This window comes from Stegastes partitus, unplaced genomic scaffold (assembly GCF_000690725.1).
Source record: "Stegastes partitus isolate 25-593 unplaced genomic scaffold, Stegastes_partitus-1.0.2 Scaffold643, whole genome shotgun sequence".
Taxonomy (NCBI): domain Eukaryota; kingdom Metazoa; phylum Chordata; class Actinopteri; family Pomacentridae; genus Stegastes; species Stegastes partitus.
The window spans coordinates 303,897-325,351 of record NW_007578374.1 but is presented as its reverse complement, the minus strand read 5'-3'; the positions used below and the strand labels follow the sequence as shown (position 1 = coordinate 325,351).

The window sequence follows — 21,455 nt, the reverse complement described above, 5'->3', positions numbered from 1 at the left end:
ATAACAACTATTATGCATGCCAATCAGTAGCGGTGACTCATGTCTATACCTTCTCATCACCACAACGCGTGTGTTTACTGGCAGATTTCCTCGTACGTTGCCCACCGAGACCTACGCCGTGCCGGACCGGCCGCCGAAATCGAGCTGGTGACCCGATTTGATTCGCTGACCCTGAGTCTTAAGAAAGCGTCCCGTGATGTAACACTCGTCAAATCTGCTCGTACAGGTTTCTAGGTAACTGTTACTATGGGGACCGGCTGTGTTCAGTCTTTTGGGATGTTGTTGCTAGGCGATGAGCTGTAGTGGCGAGCGCTTCTGAGAGTATATGTAAGAGGTGAAGTGCGTACTGCAGGGGCGTCAACCATTTCTCAGGATGGGCTTTCGTGCGGAGTGGTGCTTGTTTAAGAGGCCTTGGCCCACACGAGTGTGCATGTGTGCCGAGCGAGCCTCCTGTCTGGTTAGAGTAGGTGGAAGACAGGAAGCCAGACACAAAAACACACTTCAAAGATCTTCTCTAGAACAACGTCTGACCAGCTAACGTTTCTCCTCCCTTCTCCCTCCAGGTCTGTGGATAGCCAGGCGTTCTACCATGCCTGTCCCCCCACCCCTCCATCCCCGCAGACAGAAACACCCGCCCCACACACACCTCCACCCCGAGCGGCGAGCAGCAGGCTCCACCTCCCCCCCCATCCTCCCTCCATCCATCCTCTCTCTGTCTCTCCTCCCCCCTCTTCTGGTCTCGTCTTTGCCCTCCTCATCCCACCTCGTCCACTGCGCCTGCCCGCGGGCGACCAAGAGGACGCTTCCCGACTCCGTCCCGTTCCCGGTGTTTCACTGGCTGACGCTGGTCACATGCTGCCTGCTGCCGTCGCTGATTGGAGCGGGGGAGACGTGGGGCGTGGTCTCGGCCTGTCCTTTCCACTGCGTGTGCCGAAACCTCTCCGAGTCGCTCAGCACGCTCTGCGCCGACAAGGGCCTCCTGTTCGTCCCGCCGCACGTTGACCGGCGAACGGTGGAGCTGCGGCTGGCCGACAACTTCATAACGGAAGTGGGCGGAATTGACTTTGTCAACATGACCGGATTGGTTGACTTGACTCTGTCCAGGAACACCATCCACCTTATCCGACCGATGGCCTTCGCTGACCTGGAGAGTTTGCGCTCTTTGCACCTGGACGGTGAGCAGTCGTTGCATTAACAGACTTAAACTACCTGGAATCAGCTGAACTTAAAGTGGTATTTATTTATTATTCCTTCCAGGTAATCGCTTGACAACCCTTGGACCCAGGGACCTCGCAGGTTTGGTCAATCTGCAACACCTGATTGTCAACAACAACCAGCTGGTCAAAGTGTCGGCTCAGGCTTTCGACGACTTCTTACTCACGCTGGAAGACCTCGACATGTCCTACAACAACCTCAGGAGGTAAAGCCTTTGTTCTGCTCTAATCGCCCACTGAGCATGCACACGATCTGCTCGGCTAAGTAGAAACACACCGCGCAATCCTCCAGCGCTCGGGTTTCGGTCTCGAGTGTAAAAGCTGCAGACACAACTCAGCTCCCAAAATTTCAAGGCACAGTGGAAACAGCTTGTCGGATCACATAAGAGTCAGCAAAGACAATGGAGTGCTACCGGCTCAAAGTGCTGAGGCTAGTGAGAGAGGACTAAAAGCTCAGGGAAAATGAATCAATTTTGATGAGGTTCTAATTTTCGTTGACTTCGATTTGGTTACAATTTAAAAAGGGCACGCCTGAGCTCCCGCCACTGTGAACGAGCGTACGCTGCTATAACTATTCTCTATGGTTCATACCTGAGTGCGCCGTGTCTTATTCTGCTCATCTAGGACAATGGAGCTTCTTGCAGCATCGCTATCTGTTCCTCTGGACTAAATAATAAGTCAGACCACGATGATAGTCCCTATCAGTCGCCTATTCTCCCCTTTATAGCGTCCCACTACGCTGATGAATTCAGCAGCATTTGGCTGTCGGTTCTGATTAAGATGTTTCATTTGTCTCCTCTACAGGAGCTCTCTGGCCTTTCTCCAGCCTCCACCAAACCAGAAGAAAAGTGCAGAGTTTTAACGATGCATACATTAGCCACTGCTGTTTGCCCTTTTCCTTCAGGTTACTGAGGAGTCTCTGCTGGCCGAGTTTCTGCATCATAACTTCTTATCAAGCTTTAAAAGTGCTCAACACTGGCTTCAGGTTGTGTCATGTGAGAGCTCTTGGTGGAGAGGCGCGATTGTTATTCAGTGTTAAAAGCAACTCTGGAACCTGAACTGACTTCATGCATTAACTTTTTTTTTGAGGCACTGAGCGAAGCAGCGAGGAGGGGAAGGGCCAGATGCAGCTTTACTTGTTAAAAAACATGTTTTTATCTGTTGGAAAACCCCTCTGAACTGCATAAATCTGACTCCTGCTATGTATTAAGGTCTTAAGCTGGGCTAACGGTAACGAAATAAAGATGATTGTGAAAAGCACTTTAGCACATTTTAACCAAATATCCCTACACTGTAGTAAACAAACAAACCACAAAAAGTGAGGGAATCGGTCAGCAAGCAAATATCTGTTTAAAAAAACAGTATTTTAGCCAATTTAAATACAGATAAACTGTTTAATTTTTGCAGTCAAACACTCTAAAAGAACAAATTACTTAAAATTACAGATTGTTTTTATGTGGGCATTATGTACAGTTTTGCTCTATTTTTTTGTTTCCCACAGTCAACATGTAAATTAATACTTTTTTTGTGATTTTATTTGTTATTATCTGTAGTTTAACAAATCAGCTAAAATCTACATCATAGTTACAAACCCTTTTCGTTCCAATAACAGTAAAACAACGACGGTAACACACAAAAAGAGTCTAATTGTGTGGTCGAACATTGTAAAACAACAAATTATTTGTATTTTTGCAGTTTGGGCCTGGTTTTTAATGGTTAACATGTAAATTAATACTTTTTCTGTGATTCTACTAGTTAATATTTGCCATTTAGGTTCATTTTTTTACAGTATATACGACAAAATTATGCTTCATTCGTTTATTTCGTTCCAATCCAAACCAAAAACACACCGTAATTAATCATGCCTCGCACTTCTTCTGTATAAAGACTAAATTTTACTGCGCAGTAAAATACAGCGATCATCCGCCGCAACCGTTTCTTTTACTTCAACGTATTTGCTTTGAAATAAGTAATTTCATTTGGCTCATTATGCAGAACAATGCATTCGTCGCTTTGAAATTTACATGCTATTGTTTGATAACAAGTGGTGCCTCGTTCTTTTTTGTGCTCAACACTGAGAGAGTTTTCCAGAGATGCAAAGCAAATTTAACTCCTGTCAAACAAACGCCGCGTTAGAGAGAAGAGACACCAAACAAAAGGTGAAACCAACACAAAAATATAATGCTTGACATTTTTTTTTTCCCCGATTTTGCCAGCTTTTTTAGTTTTCGCTCACTAATTGGTCTAAACCAGCGAATGACTGCACTAAAGGAATACTAAATGACTACAGCAACGGGTCACAGATGGGACTCGCGAAACCCAGAAAAAGCAAAGGATTGAGAAGGAAAATGAGCATCTGTTGTTGTTGTCTGTCATTGCTGTCACCATTAATTAGTCTTTGCTTATTCACGTTCTCCTAAGAGGGACATAAAGTACCGGGAACATAAGGAATGAACTATGACTGATCTAATAGTGGTGCTCTCATGCTTTAATCAGGTTAACGTCTTATCCTGTGTCAGTGCGCCACAAGGGACGCGAACCATCAGAGGGCTGGAATCTGTCCTCGCATTTACTTCTAACTGACAATTCCCCTCATTCCTCCATAGTTTGCTAATTCTATTAATCTCACGCTAACCACTCTCTGGTGTTTCCGTGCTGCAGGGTGCCGTGGGAGTCGATTCAGAACATGGCCAGCCTGCACACTCTGAACCTGGACCACAACCTGATCGACCACATAGCCGAAGGAGTTTTTGGAGAGCTGTATAAGCTGGCGAGGCTGGATATGACCTCCAACAGGCTCCGAACGCTGCCTCCTGATCCGCTCTTTGCAAGGTAGCACTTAAGCTTTCGTCTTTTATGTTTCTCTAAGAAGTGGCTTAGTGGAAATAATCTGCGGCAGACAACACCAGCCACAGAGCCACCGGTGTGGTTTTTAAGAAGGGGGCGCTCTGGCACAGGAACGCATGTTTGAAAATGTTTAGCCACTCCATTCACTGTTTACTTTTCTTTTTAATTAACCATATGTGCAGCATGCGTGCTACGCTGTGAACTGCTCCACTCTTACCAGTCCACTGGCTGGAACATGGGAAGCAGCTGGTGCAATGGAAGAACCCAAGTCATCTGATCTCCATGTTTTGAGGCAGCGGCTCGTTTCACACACAAAACTATGATGCAAAATGTTCACTGATGGCATCTTTTTTTTTTTTTCATGAGGAAAACAAAACAAATGTTGTTGGTTTTTGCGTCAATGAGTAAAAAAACGACACAATAATAGCCAAGTCGGAGAAATTAACCGATTTACTTATTTAATGATCTGCAGCATGTGTGGAGTCAAAAACGGCAGCTAATGATCAGTAAAAGTTTCCTCTGCTGCCCGAAATTCAGCAATGTTGTGCACCAGTTAGTAACATTGACTGATAACAAAAGGAAACACAACCGCAAACTACAAGCATAAAAGTTTTTTCGAATAGTAAGCTAATCTAACGGCGCTAATGCAGCTCAGTTGATGTAACATCAGCGTTACTTTCAGGCTTTCATGTCGCTGTCAGACGGAGTGAGTCAGTCGCACGATTAATGACGGCGCTCCGTCTGAAGCTTCCACCAGAGAACAAACTGACGGATAAATGCATTAATGTTTTCCGACCATTTAGCGCCTCTTGTCAAGCTGAACCCAGACAGCAAATGGGATCGTAGTGAACAAGTAACATTAGCTGGATTCGCTGAGGAAGAGTTTGTCTGTTGTGACACTGCAGAGCCAAGAGACGTGGACTCTGAGATTCTTCACCTGAAACACCTGTAATCATGATGACTGAACCCAAAAATGGCGACGGATGCAAACTCAGAGTGTCAAAGAAAACTAGACTCATGTATTTAGAGTTTTTTGATGGATTAAAACACTAAACTTTGACTTGAGTTGTACAAAATTTGTCAGAAGACTGAATCAAAATCAACATGAGGTGCCAAAACTAATGCTCCTCTGATTAGCAAGTCACGCATTTTCAAAATTGGAAATGAAAATGACAACTTAAAGGAAAGCAAAGACATCAGTCATTGCAGAGGTACCAACTCAGCTCAAACTACATCTCTGTGCAGCTCAGATTTTAAGCAAAGTGCTGAAGCGTTGCAGGATTTCTGACTCACAAATTGTCAACTAAACGCGTCGCAGGCGACCACTGATGATGTGGCGTCATAAACCACAAACTGAGCTGGAATTAGCTGTCAAAAAACAAATTAATGCTTCCAGTCAAATTATCACTTTGATTATACTTTCAACTTTTTTAGTTTATTTCTCGCTCAAAGCTCTAAAGTCGAACCTGATTGCTTCCATAAACAGCCTCTCCAGCCTGCCGTTCTTTAGATGTTTTTTCTTCCATTCTCTTCAGTCTTGTTTTTTACCCATTATAGTTCACGTTGAATGCGCCGCAGCAAGCTTTACAAGACACTGCCATTTAAATTTACCCACCTGTGCTTTCATCTCTGTATGTAGCCACGCAAGCTGTGCTCCATACAGGAGCCTTCGACTGCCTCCGTCTTTTGCGGCTTCGTTTTCCTGCATTGTTATTCGGCGCCGTGCCACCTGTTCCCTTTTCTCGGCATAATTCGACGCTTTCCCGCAGCCTCCTGCTGGAGCTGCAAAATTGCTACTTAAAATAAATAGATAAATAAATGAAGTTTAGGTTATACGTGAGGAACGAGAGAAGTCCTGCCGTCACAGGGGCTCGTTGGAACGCCGTCGGATCGTGCTGAGATAACATCGGTTTGCAGGTTCTGTACAGACGTCTTGCTGTCTTCAAACCAAAAAAGGAGTGATTAAAAAAAAAAAGATTCGATGAAATTCATGTGCGTTGCTGCAACGATTCACTCAAATTGGTAAGCTGACGTTCTTGTCATGAAAATTCGTATCTAAATTCAAACACAACGGCCTCAAGCTTTAGACCACTGCTGCATTTCTTTGTACAGTATGTGGCATCACAGCTGCAATATCTTTTGAAGTATCTTATTAGGAAGTAGGTTTAATGAAGCCTTGTGTTCCTCCTTGATATTCCCTACTCTTCCAACTCACTTCAAAAAGCTCAGAGCACCACCACATCATTGCACCTGAGCTGGCTGCTCTTGTTAATCGTTTTCAAAATCACTCTCAAGTTCTTATAATCTTGCAGATACCAACGTCTTATTTCATGGAAAGAGCCGCTCACTTTTTATTAAACTCCTTCCTCGGAGTTGCTGCGGTTCTGCAAAATGGAAGGGAATTAGCTCAACCTTGAATTGGAGTGGGGGGAAAGAAAAAAAAAAAAAGAAGTTGATAAAAATGTTAACAAGATAGTTTTTGCAATGTGGACTGTGGTGCTGAAACTGCTCATTAACATGCTTAGATTTCTAACTGTACATAATGAGGCCTGTAAAGTTTGCTCAGAGTGAACTCATTTCCATATACAAGTTAAAATGATCAGTAATGTTGCATTTAATAACCTTTAAATCCACTCAGGCATACAAATGTGTGCGCTGATTCCCTTCTCCGCTGTAACTCCCAGGTCTCAGACAGGTGCGATTAGCCCCACGCCCTACAACGCCGTCATCAGCCTGAACTTCGGGGGGAACCCGCTGCACTGCAACTGCGAGCTGCTTTGGCTGAGGCGACTCATCCGCTCGGACGACATGGAGACGTGCGCCACTCCTGCTCACCTGGCCGGAAGGTAAGTGTCATCAGTGTTCTAAATGTGTTGAGTCTAATTAAACGTCTCGCCATCAGTGTTTCCCCGAAACCGTTTTAAGGCCAATTTGTCCGACAAGTTGTTACCCCACACCTGTTTTAGTGCATATCCAATTAAGGGCCTCACATTTTGTGAAGTGGAGTTAAAAGTCACAGGACACAAAGGTCATTAAGACTGAGTGTTGAAACGCTGATGGGATAATTCACCCCTTTTCCTCCCAACTATCTCTCTCCCGGGAGTTTCTAGTCTAGTCAAAATAACGGAAACGAAGGATTGAGGAGGAAAATGAGCATCTGCCGTTGTCATCTGCCACTGCTGTCATCATTAATTACTCTTTGTTTAGTCTTGTTTTCTAAAGAATAGCAGGGGGAAACTGTTCCAACTGATCTTTACCTTTAAATTGACAGACAAGAGTGCACAGATCTTTAGGTTAATATACTCCATTAATCTACTAAACCCACCTCCGAGGCACAGAACAAGACAAATTCCTGTACTTAGCCAAAAAAAACAAAAAGGTGATTCTGCGCCAACCCTCCCTCTCTCTCTCTCTCTCTCTGCTCTTAGCTTCACCCTTCTTTACTCCTTTTGTTCTGCAGATATTTCTGGTCGATTCCTGAGGAGGAGTTTACATGTGAACCTCCTCTCATCACCCGTCACACCCACAAGCTGTGGGTGCTGGAGGGCCAGCGAGCCACGCTGAAGTGCAGATCCATCGGTGATCCGGAGCCGGTCGTTCACTGGGTGTCGCCTGATGATCGCATCATCGCAAACTCGTCCCGGACCAGCTCCTTCAGCAACGGCACCTTGGATATTTTGGTAACGGTTGCCCGGGATGATGGCGCGTACACGTGCATCGCAATAAACGCGGCCGGCGAAGCGACCGCCACTGTGGACCTGAAAATCATCCCCCTGCCTCACCGAGGCGGAGTAGGTGGAAACACGGGGAGCAACAGTGTTAACACCAAGAACAACAGGAACGTGACCAATGGGATTTTACGGACCGATCCGGGCTCTTCGGATATCAGCACGGGGAAAAACGGAGGGATTAACAACGGCGTGGGACGTGGGGGAGAGACGGAGGACGGGAGGAGAGTGGAAGAGGACGAGGGCGACAGCGGGAGGGCCGCCGAGGTGGAGAGGGCTGACGGAGGAAGCATGGAGGACGACGAGGGGGACGACGAGGAAGGACGGATGGTTGGAGTACAGGGGGTGACTTCGACCTCGGCTCAGGTTCGGTGGGATTTGGGCCGTTTGTCTGCAGCTTACGTTGTCTGGATGTATCAGATACAGTACAACTGCACCGCCGACGAAACCCTCATCTACAGGTCAGTTAAACTCCTCTTTTAAACACTTTCCCTCCCTCTGCAAACAAGTTCTGTGTGGAAATGTTGCTTAAACATGAGCTTAGATACTTGCCAATAGGTTAGGCTATCAGCTTCTCCTCTGTATGCAGCTACAAGCCACGTTTGGCATTTTCGCCACTGACATCCTCCCTCTAAAGGTGAATCCTGTTTTCATGCAAAAACCTCTTAAATATTTATCCATTACAGCGTGACACCTCAGTAGTGAAACTGTTCATCTTGAACATGGACAGCCAGGTAGCTCAAGGGAAAGATGAATGCGGAGACAGATGAAGGGATAGAGGGGCGAAGGTAGTTAATAATTTATCTCCATCGCTGTATGACACTAAAACCCAACAGGTGGATCGTCGGTGCATATAGATGAGTGCAGACAGGGAGGACAAGAGGATGAACTGTGGGAATGAAAGAGATTTTGTACAATTTGGCACAGTGTGTCCTGGAACACCAAAACATCTAGAGGCTAGTAAACAGTGTCTGACTCTGAATGCAACATACGACTACACCGGGGATGATCTCATGATCTCACATGGTGGGCGATGCTAATTTGATAAATCTGATGTTTGGAGAAATCCTACAAATTGTGATTAAATAAATAAATCACAGAGCTGTCCAAATTGCCCTTCTTCACCTGAATTAACCAAAACTTTTGCTGGCTGTATGACAATTAGGATGATGCTCACTTTGCATCTTGGTGGTTTAGAAGAGAAAACAAGTCAAGATCCTGAAAGAATAGTTGTGAATCGAGTGTGTTTGGACGGTGAACGTAGACGGTTTAGGCTAGTTGTTTAAGTTACCTACGTGAGATAATTCAAGATTTCTCTGCCATATTGTGATTGTTATTGTTCAGTCAAAGTAGCGTTGTGCAGCAGAGTCGAGCGTTTGATGCCGCCGTTCGTGCTATCATTGTTGCTCTGTGCGGGGTTAGCTGAGGCTGCACTAATTTACCAACGTCTGGCAGCACAGTGTCGGCCTTATAAATGTTGCATCGTAAGAGGAGGCTGCTCTCTTGTTCCCTTCTGGGTGTTTTAATTTCAGAAGCTACTGTGTATCCGTGCAGCGAAGACCCATCCAGAATCATGCTAACGTCCCCTTTTTCTTGTGAGTGAAGAAGCTGAGCATCACTTTGTAGCTCTGATAACAGCTCTGTTGGGGTCAGTAGCTGCTGGAAACACAGCAAGCGCCAAAGCTGCGCAGATACGAATCGCCGCCTCTGGTCAGAGCGTCAGAATAAAAGCTGAATGAAAAACAGCATGCAGAGAAGTGTAAACTGGGCCTTTAGCCTTGAGTGGAAGTGGCAACCATGTACACAACTAATCTGTATGATTTTTTTAGCCACATCCATGTCGACATATAGCAGCACAGACCTCGATAAGAGATGTTTTTAAACTGAAGTAACATTCAATCCTCAGTAAGTCATGTCATTTTAATTTAAAATGAGATTCCCTCACACTTCACAGTCCGTGTTTACTCACCACGCTCTGAGAGGCAGATCAACACTTAGACTGGATTTGAGGTTAAGGGCTGCAGCGTTCTTCGTGCCACCGCAAATTATTTAAGAACCCACCTCCGCACCCTGCCTTCTAAGTACGGGGTACAGCTTTGGGAAAGAGAAAAAAAAAAAACACGAGGTGAAAAACTAATCTGCATGCCTAAGAAAGTGTTTGCAAAGCTGACAAATTTCGCCACGCCATTTCTACGCGTCGCTGCGAGCCAAGTTACGTAACGTCGCTGTGGGCCTGGCAAAAAGAAGGATCTCTACTACTGTAGCAGCGAAAGGAAAGCCAAAAAAGATCAGACGGAAAAGCAAGCACAGGTTCTGGAGAACACACCTTTCTCCCTTTTTAGCGTGGAAAACAATGCGCCACGCTGTGCAACTATGACACAATTACAAATTAACATCAAGAGAAACATGAAGGGGAGAAAAAGGAAAAGATTGAAGAGTTAGTAAGTGGGTGGATGCAGAAGTCTTTCAGTTTATCACATTGTGGTTTGAGCAAACTCGGTGTACTTACATGTAGAATACTACTGCGCCGTTCATGAATTATGTCTGCACACATTCAGAGTTTACTGCCTCTGAATTTACAAGCACAGACTGATGAAACATTTATGTGCGGGGGGTTATTGCTACAGCAAAACAGTGGCTCAAACACCGAGAAGACGACGCAATGAGAGAGAGGGTAGGTTGAGTCGGGACAACCATCCTGGCATTGTGTGAGAGTTTGTTTTTTCTACTTCAGCTGGCACTAATGCGAGGATTGGATTCCTCAGATATGATAAAGAAGGCATCGGGCTTGTGTGCGATATTGAGAAGGGGGGAAAAGGGAGCTAACCATATGACGGTGAGGACAAACAGATGGAAAGATGACTGGAAATGTGAAGAAAAAAACCAAAAAAAACACGTGGCGGGATCGAGAGAAAGCACGGCAGCCAAGGGTGAATGTAAAAAAGATGGATGGGGAGGAGAAACTAATAGTTGGAGTGAAGGATGGAGTCGGATGCGAGGAACGGGTGGATTCTAAGGTGGGAATGAGGCCTCTGAGAGTTCAGGAGGTGGAGGAGGGGGATGCAGGGAGATAGAAGATGGGCCCCTACTCCAAATCACCTTGGGAGAGATTGAGCTGAAAGAAGGATGGGTGGAAGGAGACGGACTGACAGACAGCGAGGAGAGAGAGACAGAGGAGAGGAGCTGGGTTTGAATGGTCCTCCAGGAAAAAGCAAAGAGCTGAGGGTGGAGAGAGGTATTTAAATCCATCACTGCAACAGAAGCAAATACACCTGGGTGGGGAAGAAGCTGAGAAATTGAGGAAAAAGATAAGAAATAGTCCAAACAAAAAGTAAAAAATGTGACAAAGGTGCTGCTGTTAAGAGCCCCGGCTGGTTGAAAAGGATGGAGGTGCCCTAATGAAATGCCACATCAAAACAAATGAGTGCAGATCCTGTACAGTCCCGTGACAGTTGTGGCAATTACACATAGAAAACTAATTAAATGATTGAATTAAATGAACTGAATGAGATCTCAGCTCCCTCGCTGATCAGCTGTGTTAATTCCTCTACGGAAAATCCTCTAATAATACCAGGCTTGCTGCTGCTTAATGTTATCGAGCGAAAGGTGCGTTATCTCCAGAAGCCGAAAGCTTAGAGCCCGAAAATGCATAAATAAATTCAGAGAGATAAAAATTAATCAGGAGCTGGAATCAGAAAAACTAAACACAGAGCTCGACTATGTTTTTGCGTTGGAATGCACGGCGGTTTCAGCTCTTCAAGACAAAAATGGCAACGCAGGTAAAAACGTCCTCCTCTTAAAGAACTCGCTTTAAAGGAACGGCGGCATCGGTAAAGGTTGAGGCGCCGCTCGAGACGAGAAAAATGCTGATACCTGCAAGAAAACAGAAGGAAAGCAGCGGAGAGATAAGCAAGGAAGACTGAGCCGAGGCGACCGGCGTCACAGGGGAGACGCTAAAGTTCAGTCAAGAGGGAGTAAAGCGATCTTAAGTTTGACTAAGCTCTAAACAAATCACGCCGGGAACAAAACAGAGGGAGGGGATAACCGCCGCCTCACGGAGAGATGTGGAAATAGGAGACAAGCGTGAGGTCGTTGTGGGGGGGAACAGCACAGAAGGAAGCAGGGAAATCGGTCTCAGGGGACAGATGCAGGGGAAATGGAAAGCGTTGGACGGGAAGCATACCACAACGCTGCCAGGGATTTCCAGCGTAGATTTCCATCAGGGCTATAAATGTGATGCAGAGTTACCAGCAAGTCGGAGAAAACTGGAGTAGACCGAAGTTAGTGGAGGGATTTGTGTTGTTGCTTTGGCAGGTGGAGGAAGGCGGAGGATTCAGGAAAGTAAGGCAAAAAACAAGCGAGCGCAGTGAGGGTGAGCCTAACGAGTACATACTGGTATATAGATTACAGGGGAAAAAAAGCAGAGCACATTGCGAGGCTGCCAGATTTAATCATCTTTAAAGGTCACTCACATGCTACACAACACCGGCCTCCATTTTATCGCGGCTTGTCTAATTCTGATGGCATCTGCCAGGTGGGATGTCGACCACGTGGCGTCCGCCGGGATCATCCTCGGTTCCCCCCCCGACAACAACCGACCTTTTTTTTGGAGCTTTGCCACGACGCTACAGTGGCGCACTTTGATCATCTAATAGGAGGAATAGTAAAGGGTGTTCTGGTTGACGGTTGAATGTGAGCAATTACTAAACTGACGTCTCCTACCTGAAGGACAAAGGAAAAGGAATAAGAACGTCCCTCCATATTAAACAGGCAGCGTAAAGCAACCCCTGGGGGACCATCTGTTGGAAACTTTCCTGTCTTTTGAGCAGGATTTTGAGTTTTGTACATTTTCCCCCCTCCCATTTACCTACCACAGAACATACAGGGCCTGACAATTCAAATCAGCTTTGATCAGGAGAGCATCTTTGAAGCTGGCTAAAGCATCTTTTGTGAAGTTCTGTGTCAGTAGTTAGTTGATCCTGTGGTGGTTATGGCACTGGAATATTTTTTTTAGCACGCATATAAGGTTTTCTTGAACACGTGAGCTAACAAAAGCAGCAAAATACTGCCTTAAAGCTGCCGAGATCTCCTCCCTGCCAGCCACAAAAGCCACCTGACATGAAGTAAATATAATGTATAACACCGCTCTGAGCTTCACGGTAATATTGTTTGATGCGGGACTATGTTATAGGAAATGTATGGCAGTATAGGTGTCATTGAGTCCATTCCCTGCGCGTATAATACATTATTCAATGTGTCTGAATCACATAAGATAAAGTCTGTTGCTTTCCATAGTGCTGCGGGTGGCTGTTTCGGCGCGGATGTACCTTTTTCTCTTTTCTCTTTTAAACCGACGGCAAGCTGTTGGGAAATAAGATATGAATCACCGTTACAGAAGGTGTGTCAGCGGGGGCATCCGTGTGACACTTGTACACGTCAGGGTCAAAAGTTTCTTACGAGGCTCGGAAAGTCGTGCAAGCGCGCGTTCAGGAGTGCGAGGGCTTTGACGATTTTAACGACCGCACCTCGGTCGCGGTGGGATCAGCCGTCCCGCTGCTTGGCACCGGATTTAATGGGAACGGAAACGATCACAGGGACGGGAAGAGGAGGAAGTCGGAGAGAGAGCGCGAATCACGCAGAGTTTAAGAAATAATGAGAATAATGAAAGTGGAGACTGAGAAAAAGGGACACGCAGTTTAAAAAAAAAAAAAAAGGACAGGGCGAGAGTTTGACAGCAATAGGATAGGAGCATGCTGGGAAATAGACAGTTGAGAACATGGCTAATGAGTGGCGAAAGCAGAGGGAAGTGAAGGAAGAAATAGAACCTGAAAACGAGGTGTACGGCATTACAGCTCATTTGATGCTGCTAATTATGCAGCTTATTCGACTAATATTTGACTCAGAGTCTTGAACTGAGCCAGCAGTGTGTTTAAAAGCGTAACCATGTGCTGCATAAACTACTTTCCTTCACCAGCGACATTAGTTTCTGTCACGCTCCTTATGGCTCCTCCGTATTGTACACTGTGATCCTGCCTGAGAAACTGATACCAGCGTGCTATTTTAGCTGATCTTGCTAACCAATACAAGAAACCATACAAGAAACAAGATAAGTGCATCTGCTGAGGCAGGGATAGATAAGGATGTAAGGAGAGATATAGCAGTGGGGAAGGGAGGAGGCATGCGGAGACGAAGATGGAGGCGACGGAAAAGAACAAGGAGAGCTGAAAGGATGGAGGGGAAAAGGAGAGCGAAGAGGGGGCAAAATGTGGTGGAGAGTCGGACCCCATGGGAAGATGTAATTAAGTGTTAAACTTCTGTGTCAATACATGTGTCAGCTCACATCAGAGGCACGAGAACGGAGGAGGAGGGAAAGGGTCAGCGCTCAATACATATGTCACCTTATATTATGGTGTAGGGACAAGAGTGGGCAAAAAAAAAAAAAAGCTGGGAGATTCATATTTTATGTGAGGTTACATTGAAGTGAAGACAGAAGAAGTGAAAGATAAATAGTGGGGGGATTGGGAAAGGGAAGGAGGTCAGAAAAAAAAACAGACAGAAAACAAGTGAATCAGGCGGCGCGGGAAAGAAAAAAAAAAAAATCAGGCCAAATGAGGAAGAGTTGAAGGCCAGATTAAGGGAAGCAAAAAGACAGAAGGAGGGATGAAACGAAATCTGGAAGGGAGGAGGGGAGGGAGGAGAGAAAAAAGAGATTGACAGAGAGACAGATCAAGGAAAACAGAAGAAGCGAGCAGACGAAATTGAGGGAGACAGCCAACGAGACAGTAAACAGTCCGACGAATCAAGACCAAAAATGGAGGAAAAGGGTAAACGAACAAAAGACGTGACATGGAGGGGGGGTGAAGAAGGGAAACGAGAGCGGTATAGATGTCAGCCAGAAGAGGAGATAATTGCTTTGTTGTTGCTGCTCGTCTTTCGTTATCCCTCTCTCTTTCTCTGGCTTCTTGCTCCGTGTGCCCAATCTTGTCTGGTGTCAGACCACCAGACTTGGTAACGCCGATAGAGAGGAGGAGGAAGAGAGAATAACAAGAGAAGAAGACAAAGAGAGAGTTGGAACAGAGAGATGAGACAGGATTCCATCACTCCTTTACGCTTCCTTTTCTTTTCCTCTCTCTCGGGCGCTAATAATTACCCGTTTGTGTGTCGCCGGCTTGAACAAAGCGCTCCCTTGTCTGGTCCACTTTGTGCGTTTGTGGGCCTCTGCAGGGTTAATTAGAAGTGCAAACACTCTTCAGAGATGATGCACAAGTTGTGCAACTAATAAAACCGGTTCAGTCGATTATTTCAAGCGACACGAGGAGCAGTTTGTGATCGTGCGCACGCGTTGTCTCGGGAGGTTTTAGTTGAATATCATTTCTTGGCGTGTGCAGCCACGCCACACAGCTGAGCGCGGCGGAGAATGAATAATGCAGGGAGTGGCAGCGAATCGGCGGATCAAAGATGCATGTGTTTGTGAATGTGTCCGGGTCTTCCATGTATATTTTAGTGAATTTGCTTGCCTATTTCTGTCGCTGCCAGCGTAGCAAAAAAAACAACTAGAGAGAGGTGATTCACAATCTCATAAGGGATGGGAGCAGGAGGAGGAGGAGGAGGGGAGAAATATAAGATGAGGGCAAATGGAGAGGTGGCACGGAAAAGGAAAAGAGAGGAGGATGAGGGAGGAGGCACCTAAAGAGGAAATGATAAAGAGGAGAAGGAAGACAGTAGGAGGAGGAGGAGGAGGAGTGACCTTGGATGCTAAATCACAGTACATGGTTATTGCTGCGGCTAATAGAGATATAGTACAGTGACTGTGAAAAGAAAGAGAGGCTGGGAGGTCAGGTAGAACCCCGGCGAGAATTGCCAAAGGATTTGCGGTGAGCAGAGCTGATTGTCTGTAGAAATACAGAGGAGGTAAAAGGAGACAAAAGGCAGAGAGGAGATGTGCAGAGTGAACAAACATATCTTAAAATGCAAGTCATATGGTAAAAAAAAAAGGTGCCAAGAAAGAGGTTGAAGGAGGAACAAAAGAGGAGAGCAGCGCTGCAGATTTGGGTAAAAAAAAAAAGGTAGAGGGAGAATCACAAAGCGATGAAAAGGGCAGAGGATACGGACAGATAAGAGGGAGCGACTGATCAGCGAAAAGAAGGAAATCTGTTCATAAAGGAGGGATGGAAGAAGAATAAGGAGGATAGACTGGAGACTGGAGGATCGGAAAAGAGCTGAAAGGAAGGATAGAGGGAAGGATGGATGGGAGGACGGGCGGAGGTATTGAATGGCAGGATTAGAAAAAGAAATGACAGAAGGATTCACTCAAGGTGTGTGAGTCACGGTCGCACAATGGACGACCAATTGAATAGTTTGTTGTCCCAGTTTGCCGACCGCAGGAAGGATTCTTCTGTTTTAAAGTGAATCCACACAAACACAAGCTGGCTTGGCGCAGGATAATTCATAATGCGGCCGCGTATCAGGGCGTAGAAGGGGAATCAGCATGAATATTACTTTAGTGATACAGTTTCTTTCGGAGCATCCAATAACGCACACAGCAGTATATTGGCTACATTAATCTGAGACGCTGAGCGACGGGGGAAAAGGAGGGAACAGAAATTACATGAATAACAAGTATGAATTAACCCTCTGAGTCCCAAACAGGTTTAGGGTTTTTTTTGTGCTCCTGCTGCTTTTTTTTAGACACTATGGGTGCATTTTTTTTGTACTGCACTGTAAAGTCCTGCACCTCTATGGAAACAGCATAGAAGTAGAGCGAACTCACATCTCTTGTGTGCAGGATAACACCGTTAGAATGACAAGAATCATAGAAAGTAAAAATTGAAAGCACATTCTTTTGATTATTTGTTTCACAAACATTTAGAAAAAAAACTTTTCCAAGAGCTCACAGGTGATGCTAATACCAAAAAAAAGAAGCTGACCCTATATTATTAAATTTTTTATTTGTTTCCCTACTTATCTCAGACTTGCTTTGTGTAAACACAGCCTGCAGTTCAGTGAAAACATCCCAGATTTTTTGCCACTTGACTGTTGATCACAGCTGTGTCAGTAATAGCTTCCTGCTAACGCTAAAGAAAGCAGAATTTTTTCATTTTGATAGAATCTTGCGAGTGGCAAATGGTTTAGTTATGGCAAACGTTTAATTCAGACTCGTAGGTTAACAGGATTTGGTTAAATATCTTGATTTTTTAGCTTTTTTCTTGACGAAACCGAAAGTCGCGCACTTCAAGAGAGTCGTGATTCTTCCCGTGTTTCCAGATTCTTACTATGATAAACGGGGTAATGTGGGCAATTTTCCACATAACAGCCTTTCAAACCCGCCAGCAGGTCACAGGATTCAGGGGGTTAATATGAATCCCAGTCAGAGAGAAATGATGTTAATATAACCCTTTCTTACACTGAATCAGCCCCTCGTTGGAGCACACGACTCCCCACTGTGCCGGTCAAGTCTCTCCGCCTCGCACGATCTATCATTTACACACAGTGAAGGCTCTGGATGGACCGACACCATCATAATAATTCTCAGGGCCTTTTAAAAGCCCGTAATATGACCAAGGCTTTTTACTCGGGAACAGAGCGAGCGGTGGCGTTGCGAGTGCTGCTCCTTGCGCGTTTCATGGTGGAAATCTGATTGAGAAGCCACTGTCTTTAGTGCAGGAATTTATTGAGTAAATCACAATCCCCTGGTGTGACTGATTGCTCCAGAGTCTTTCATTTTGGGTTTTTTCCTCCCTGAGATATTTGGTTATATTTGGCGACACTTCTGAGCTCGCTGTAGGAATATAAAAAGTACTGACTCAAACCCTTTTGAACCGCTGCCCGTCCCACTCTTCGTTAATGCTCCGTTGTTATGGGTCCTCCAAATACCGCTGCTGCCTGATGCTTTAAAGAATAACAGCAGTGTGAAGGAATTAGGTGAAGCAAACCAATTAAACTCAACAGCAAGAACAGAAACTAGCATTCCCTGGGGGACGCCTTTAGCTCTTTTTTAGACCAGATAACTGTTAAGCTGCGCCGTCTGCTTGCAGTTTTTCTCGTGTTGTTTGCACTTTTGGACAATTTCGGTGTCTTGTGTTCACCTTTCGAAACACAAAATGACTAATGTCCTGCGAAATGAAGCATGCGAGCTGATTGGCCGTGAGTGTCTAAACGTGCGGCGGTCGCGAGAGGAGATGCCTCCGCTGGAATTGCTCCACCGTTGAGCCAATTAATGAGCCTTTGCCATGGAAACATACACCTGGTCCCTAAGTAGCTCCAGTGCGGAGGAGGAGTTGACTGGCAAATGTGTGACTGTGTCAGAACGGAATCTATAGCAACCTAACGACCGCTGGATGAGGATGATTTTAATGAGAATGCCCCAAGTGTCTGCTCAGATTATACTGGAACCTGGAGAGTTGGACACTACATTGTAATTCCTTATTAAAATCATACTGAGCCTCCTCTGGAAATAAGCATTTTGGAGGTATTTCTGTGCCGGTCCTTGCTATTCAAACCTCTCCAGGCCATTTGCTAAAGTGTTGTAACTGAGTTTGCAACACTCTTGTTCTTTGGGAGGGGTGAAAAAAAACATAAAACAAATAATTCTACACTTTACCTGTGCAAGAGTTGAGATTCTGGGCACCGGTTCAGAAAATTTCAATACTGTTAACTTTTAAGCCTCGAGAAGAATCTGTGATCAATATTCATACGTAGCAATACCATAACCCAGATCCACGACTGGGTCTTGTAGCTTGCCTTAAGTAGGCCTGTCTATTATTTCCCAGCTAACTTTTTAGTATTCAGGAAAGCTAATCCCATCACTCCATCCCACCAACGCCGATACATGAGAATTGTCAATCGGGTTTGGTTTGAGAAACTCGGTTATATAACGGCAGCTAATTATACCCAATGCAAGACAGAAGAAAAAACACAAGTAGAGTAGCTGCTGCTGGCCCTGATCTCTTTATTTTGAATGCATTATAAACCGATTAAGGTTAGAGGCCTTCTGCGGCAGCTCCCTGGATGTCTGAGTCATCCTAGATGGCATTTATAGGATGTAGCTCAAGTCTGAGGGGAGCCGGGACGGTTAGCAACGTACGATACAAATAAGCCCTTTGATGTGCTGTGAAAAGGGAGAGAAAAATAGGAAATTGGACAGCCAAAAACAAAAAAAACAATAATGCAAAAAAAAAAAAAAAAGGATTCGCTGACAAAATATTCATTTTAGCAACACAAAACTGTACAAACACATTCTTGCCCACACAAGAGGGCAAAGTCATTCCCATCAGCGACAGACACTTGAGGTGCGCTCCAGTCTCCCACACACACTTTACTCCAGCATGTCACACACACACACACAAACCCACTGCTGGCAAAAATACTCACATATTTATTCCAGCATGTCATGATTACAAACATAAAACCACAAACGCGCCGAGCCGAGCGCGCACGGCTTACGGAAATCTCCCCGTTCTCATCGCCACCTTTTCTTTATTGTTTTCCCCCCCTTTCTCCCTCTCTCCATTGTTCGCCTCTCCCCCCATTTGTTAGTTCTAACAGCTGTTAGAACACTTAAAATGAGGACGCATTCAGAGCACTTCTCTCTTTATTATCCCACGCAAACACTCACTCATTACAGACGCGCACGGGCACGCGCCGGCAATCAGAAAGACAATAAAAGCCCACCTTTGCTTGTGATTAATCCTAATTTACAACATTCTTCTCGCCAAAAACGCATCGACTCCGCTGTATTTCTGAACCGTGAAGCCTAAGATGGCCACTTATTTTTAAAACGCAAGGTTCCACAAAATGGCTTGACGTTTGCTTCTCGCAGGGACTCGAGTACAATCACGTACACATATACGCAGCCCTGCTCTCCAAATGAGTAGACAGAGTTCTCTTTTCATGTTCCCCAGGCGCGCTCTCCATCAATAGCCTCATTTTCCCTCTCTCCCCCTACTGCAGTATCCACCCCTGTGCTGTTTCCAGCCATCCTTTCATTCCCCTTCCCCTCTGCTTCTGTTCCACTATTCAGCCCTTTATCCTTAATTTCACAATAGTCAGAATAGTCAAGGTTGGGCTTCATGTTGCTGCATTTAACCTCCCATGTTCCTGCACATTGAACTGACTTGTATTCCTCTTCTCTGAATCCCTCTTTAGAATCCTCCCATCGACCAGTGACCGCTTCCTATTGAAGAACCTGGTCTCCGGTGTGGACTACAACCTGTGCGTGCTGGCTATCTTTGACGACACAATCACATCACTGGCCGCAACGAAAGTCCTGGGCTGCACCACGTTCTCCACCAAGGATGTTTACCCAGCATGCCGCTCCCTCCAAGCCCACTTCCTGGGCGGGACGCTCACCATACTGGTCGGCGGCGTCGTCGTGGTCACCCTGCTTGTGTTTACCGTGGCGCTCATGGTTCGCCACCGTGTTTGCAACCACGGCGACCACATGATATGTCACAACAGCAACACGGAGGCAGGAGGCGGGGCCTGCTGCCAGGGCGGAGGTGTAGGAGGCGGAGACAAAGGGGGGAACAGCAGCGGGTGCTACCAATCAAACGGTTCTGGAGACATGATGATGGTGGTTCTGCCCAATGGTCTGCCCTCTAAGAGAGGAGGGGAGAAGGACAAGGACAAGGAGAAGGAGAAAGAAGCAGCCGACTCTGCTTCTTCTCTGCCTCCCAAACTGCCTCCAAAGCCCAGGCCAAAGCCCAAAGTCAACCTGGAGCAGTTTCTTTCAACTGGGGGGGTGGTTTCCACGACGACGGGAGCAGGAAGTGAGATGGCACTGGTGGTGAGGCAGCGGAAGCTGGAGAAGGCGCCTCCGTACAGCGCGGAAAGCGACAGAACTCCCCTCTACTACTCCCCCTCTCCTCCATCCACCCTGCCCCGTCAGTCCCGTTCCAGGGAGCGCCCCAGACCCCGTCTGGAGCGAGAACTGACCAATCGCGCCAGTTTCTCTCTGGCGGCACCCCTCAGAGACTCCGAGCTGTTGGACTGGAGAATCACACCCAGGGGTAGGGACAGATGGAACTCCTCACAGGCTTATCAGAGCCCTGTATCCCCTCTGAGCCCCGCCTGTGGCACCGTTAGCAAACGGCGGCACTCGCTGGACATGGGCTCCTCTGTCGCCCTGGCGACTGATGCTGCGGCGACGGTCGCCAGGCGGTACGGTGCTGTCAGTTACGCCAAGCGGCTAAGCGTGATCTGGACGAGGCGGAGTCAGTCGCTTCATGGGATGCTGGTGCAGTGCGCCTCGACCACGAGCACGACTTCGTCAACGACCAGCGACGAGGGAGACAACGGAGGGAACTATGGGGCTCACTGCGATTTCCAACGCGGATACATCCACGCTTACAACACCACCAACTCCAACTCTAACACTGGGATCACCACTGGGAAAGCAGGCAGTGTAAAAGACAAGAGCAGAGAGAAAGGGAAGGAGGGAAAGAGCGCTGAGGAACTGGAGGAGAGTGTTGTATAGGGGTTGTGGAGCGGAGCAAAAACTGGAGTGGGATAAAGGGTTCTGTGAGAGGACAGTTTGAATGGGATGTTGATTTGAGAAGGTCAAATAGGGTGAGTCTGAAGAGAAATTGAGGGAGAAGAAAAGGGAAGATGAAGTGATTGTAGATAAGGAAGGGAAGGTTGTGAGTTCAGAGGGAGGGAGAAGAGTAAA

The 21,455-nt window shown here is 46.2% G+C and overlaps 1 protein-coding gene across 1 annotated transcript; it reads left to right on the top strand.

Moving 5' to 3' along the window:
* The first annotated feature begins 589 nt into the window (after positions 1 to 589).
* LOC103363228 (leucine-rich repeat and fibronectin type-III domain-containing protein 4) lies at positions 590 to 21,267 on the top strand. The gene is made up of 6 exons (XM_008289890.1): positions 590 to 1,175; positions 1,258 to 1,420; positions 3,876 to 4,046; positions 6,746 to 6,907; positions 7,522 to 8,250; positions 19,934 to 21,267. Exons 1-6 carry the CDS (start codon positions 590 to 592, stop codon positions 21,261 to 21,263), a joined length of 3,141 nt encoding a protein of 1,046 aa, XP_008288112.1. The 3' UTR covers positions 21,264 to 21,267.
* Positions 21,268 to 21,455: the final 188 nt, after the last annotated feature.

What these genes read in the sequence shown, in the direction of transcription:
- LOC103363228 (XM_008289890.1), top strand. Translation starts at nt 590, where the DNA reads ATGCCTGTCCCCCCACCCCTCCATCCCCGCAGACAGAAACACCCGCCC. An exon ending in CCTGATCCGCTCTTTGCAAG is followed by an intron (nt 4,047 to 6,745) that starts GTAGCACTTAAG and finishes TGTAACTCCCAG; the next exon opens with GTCTCAGACAGGTGCGATTA. An exon ending in GACGAAACCCTCATCTACAG is followed by an intron (nt 8,251 to 19,933) that starts GTCAGTTAAACT and finishes ATCCCTCTTTAG; the next exon opens with AATCCTCCCATCGACCAGTG.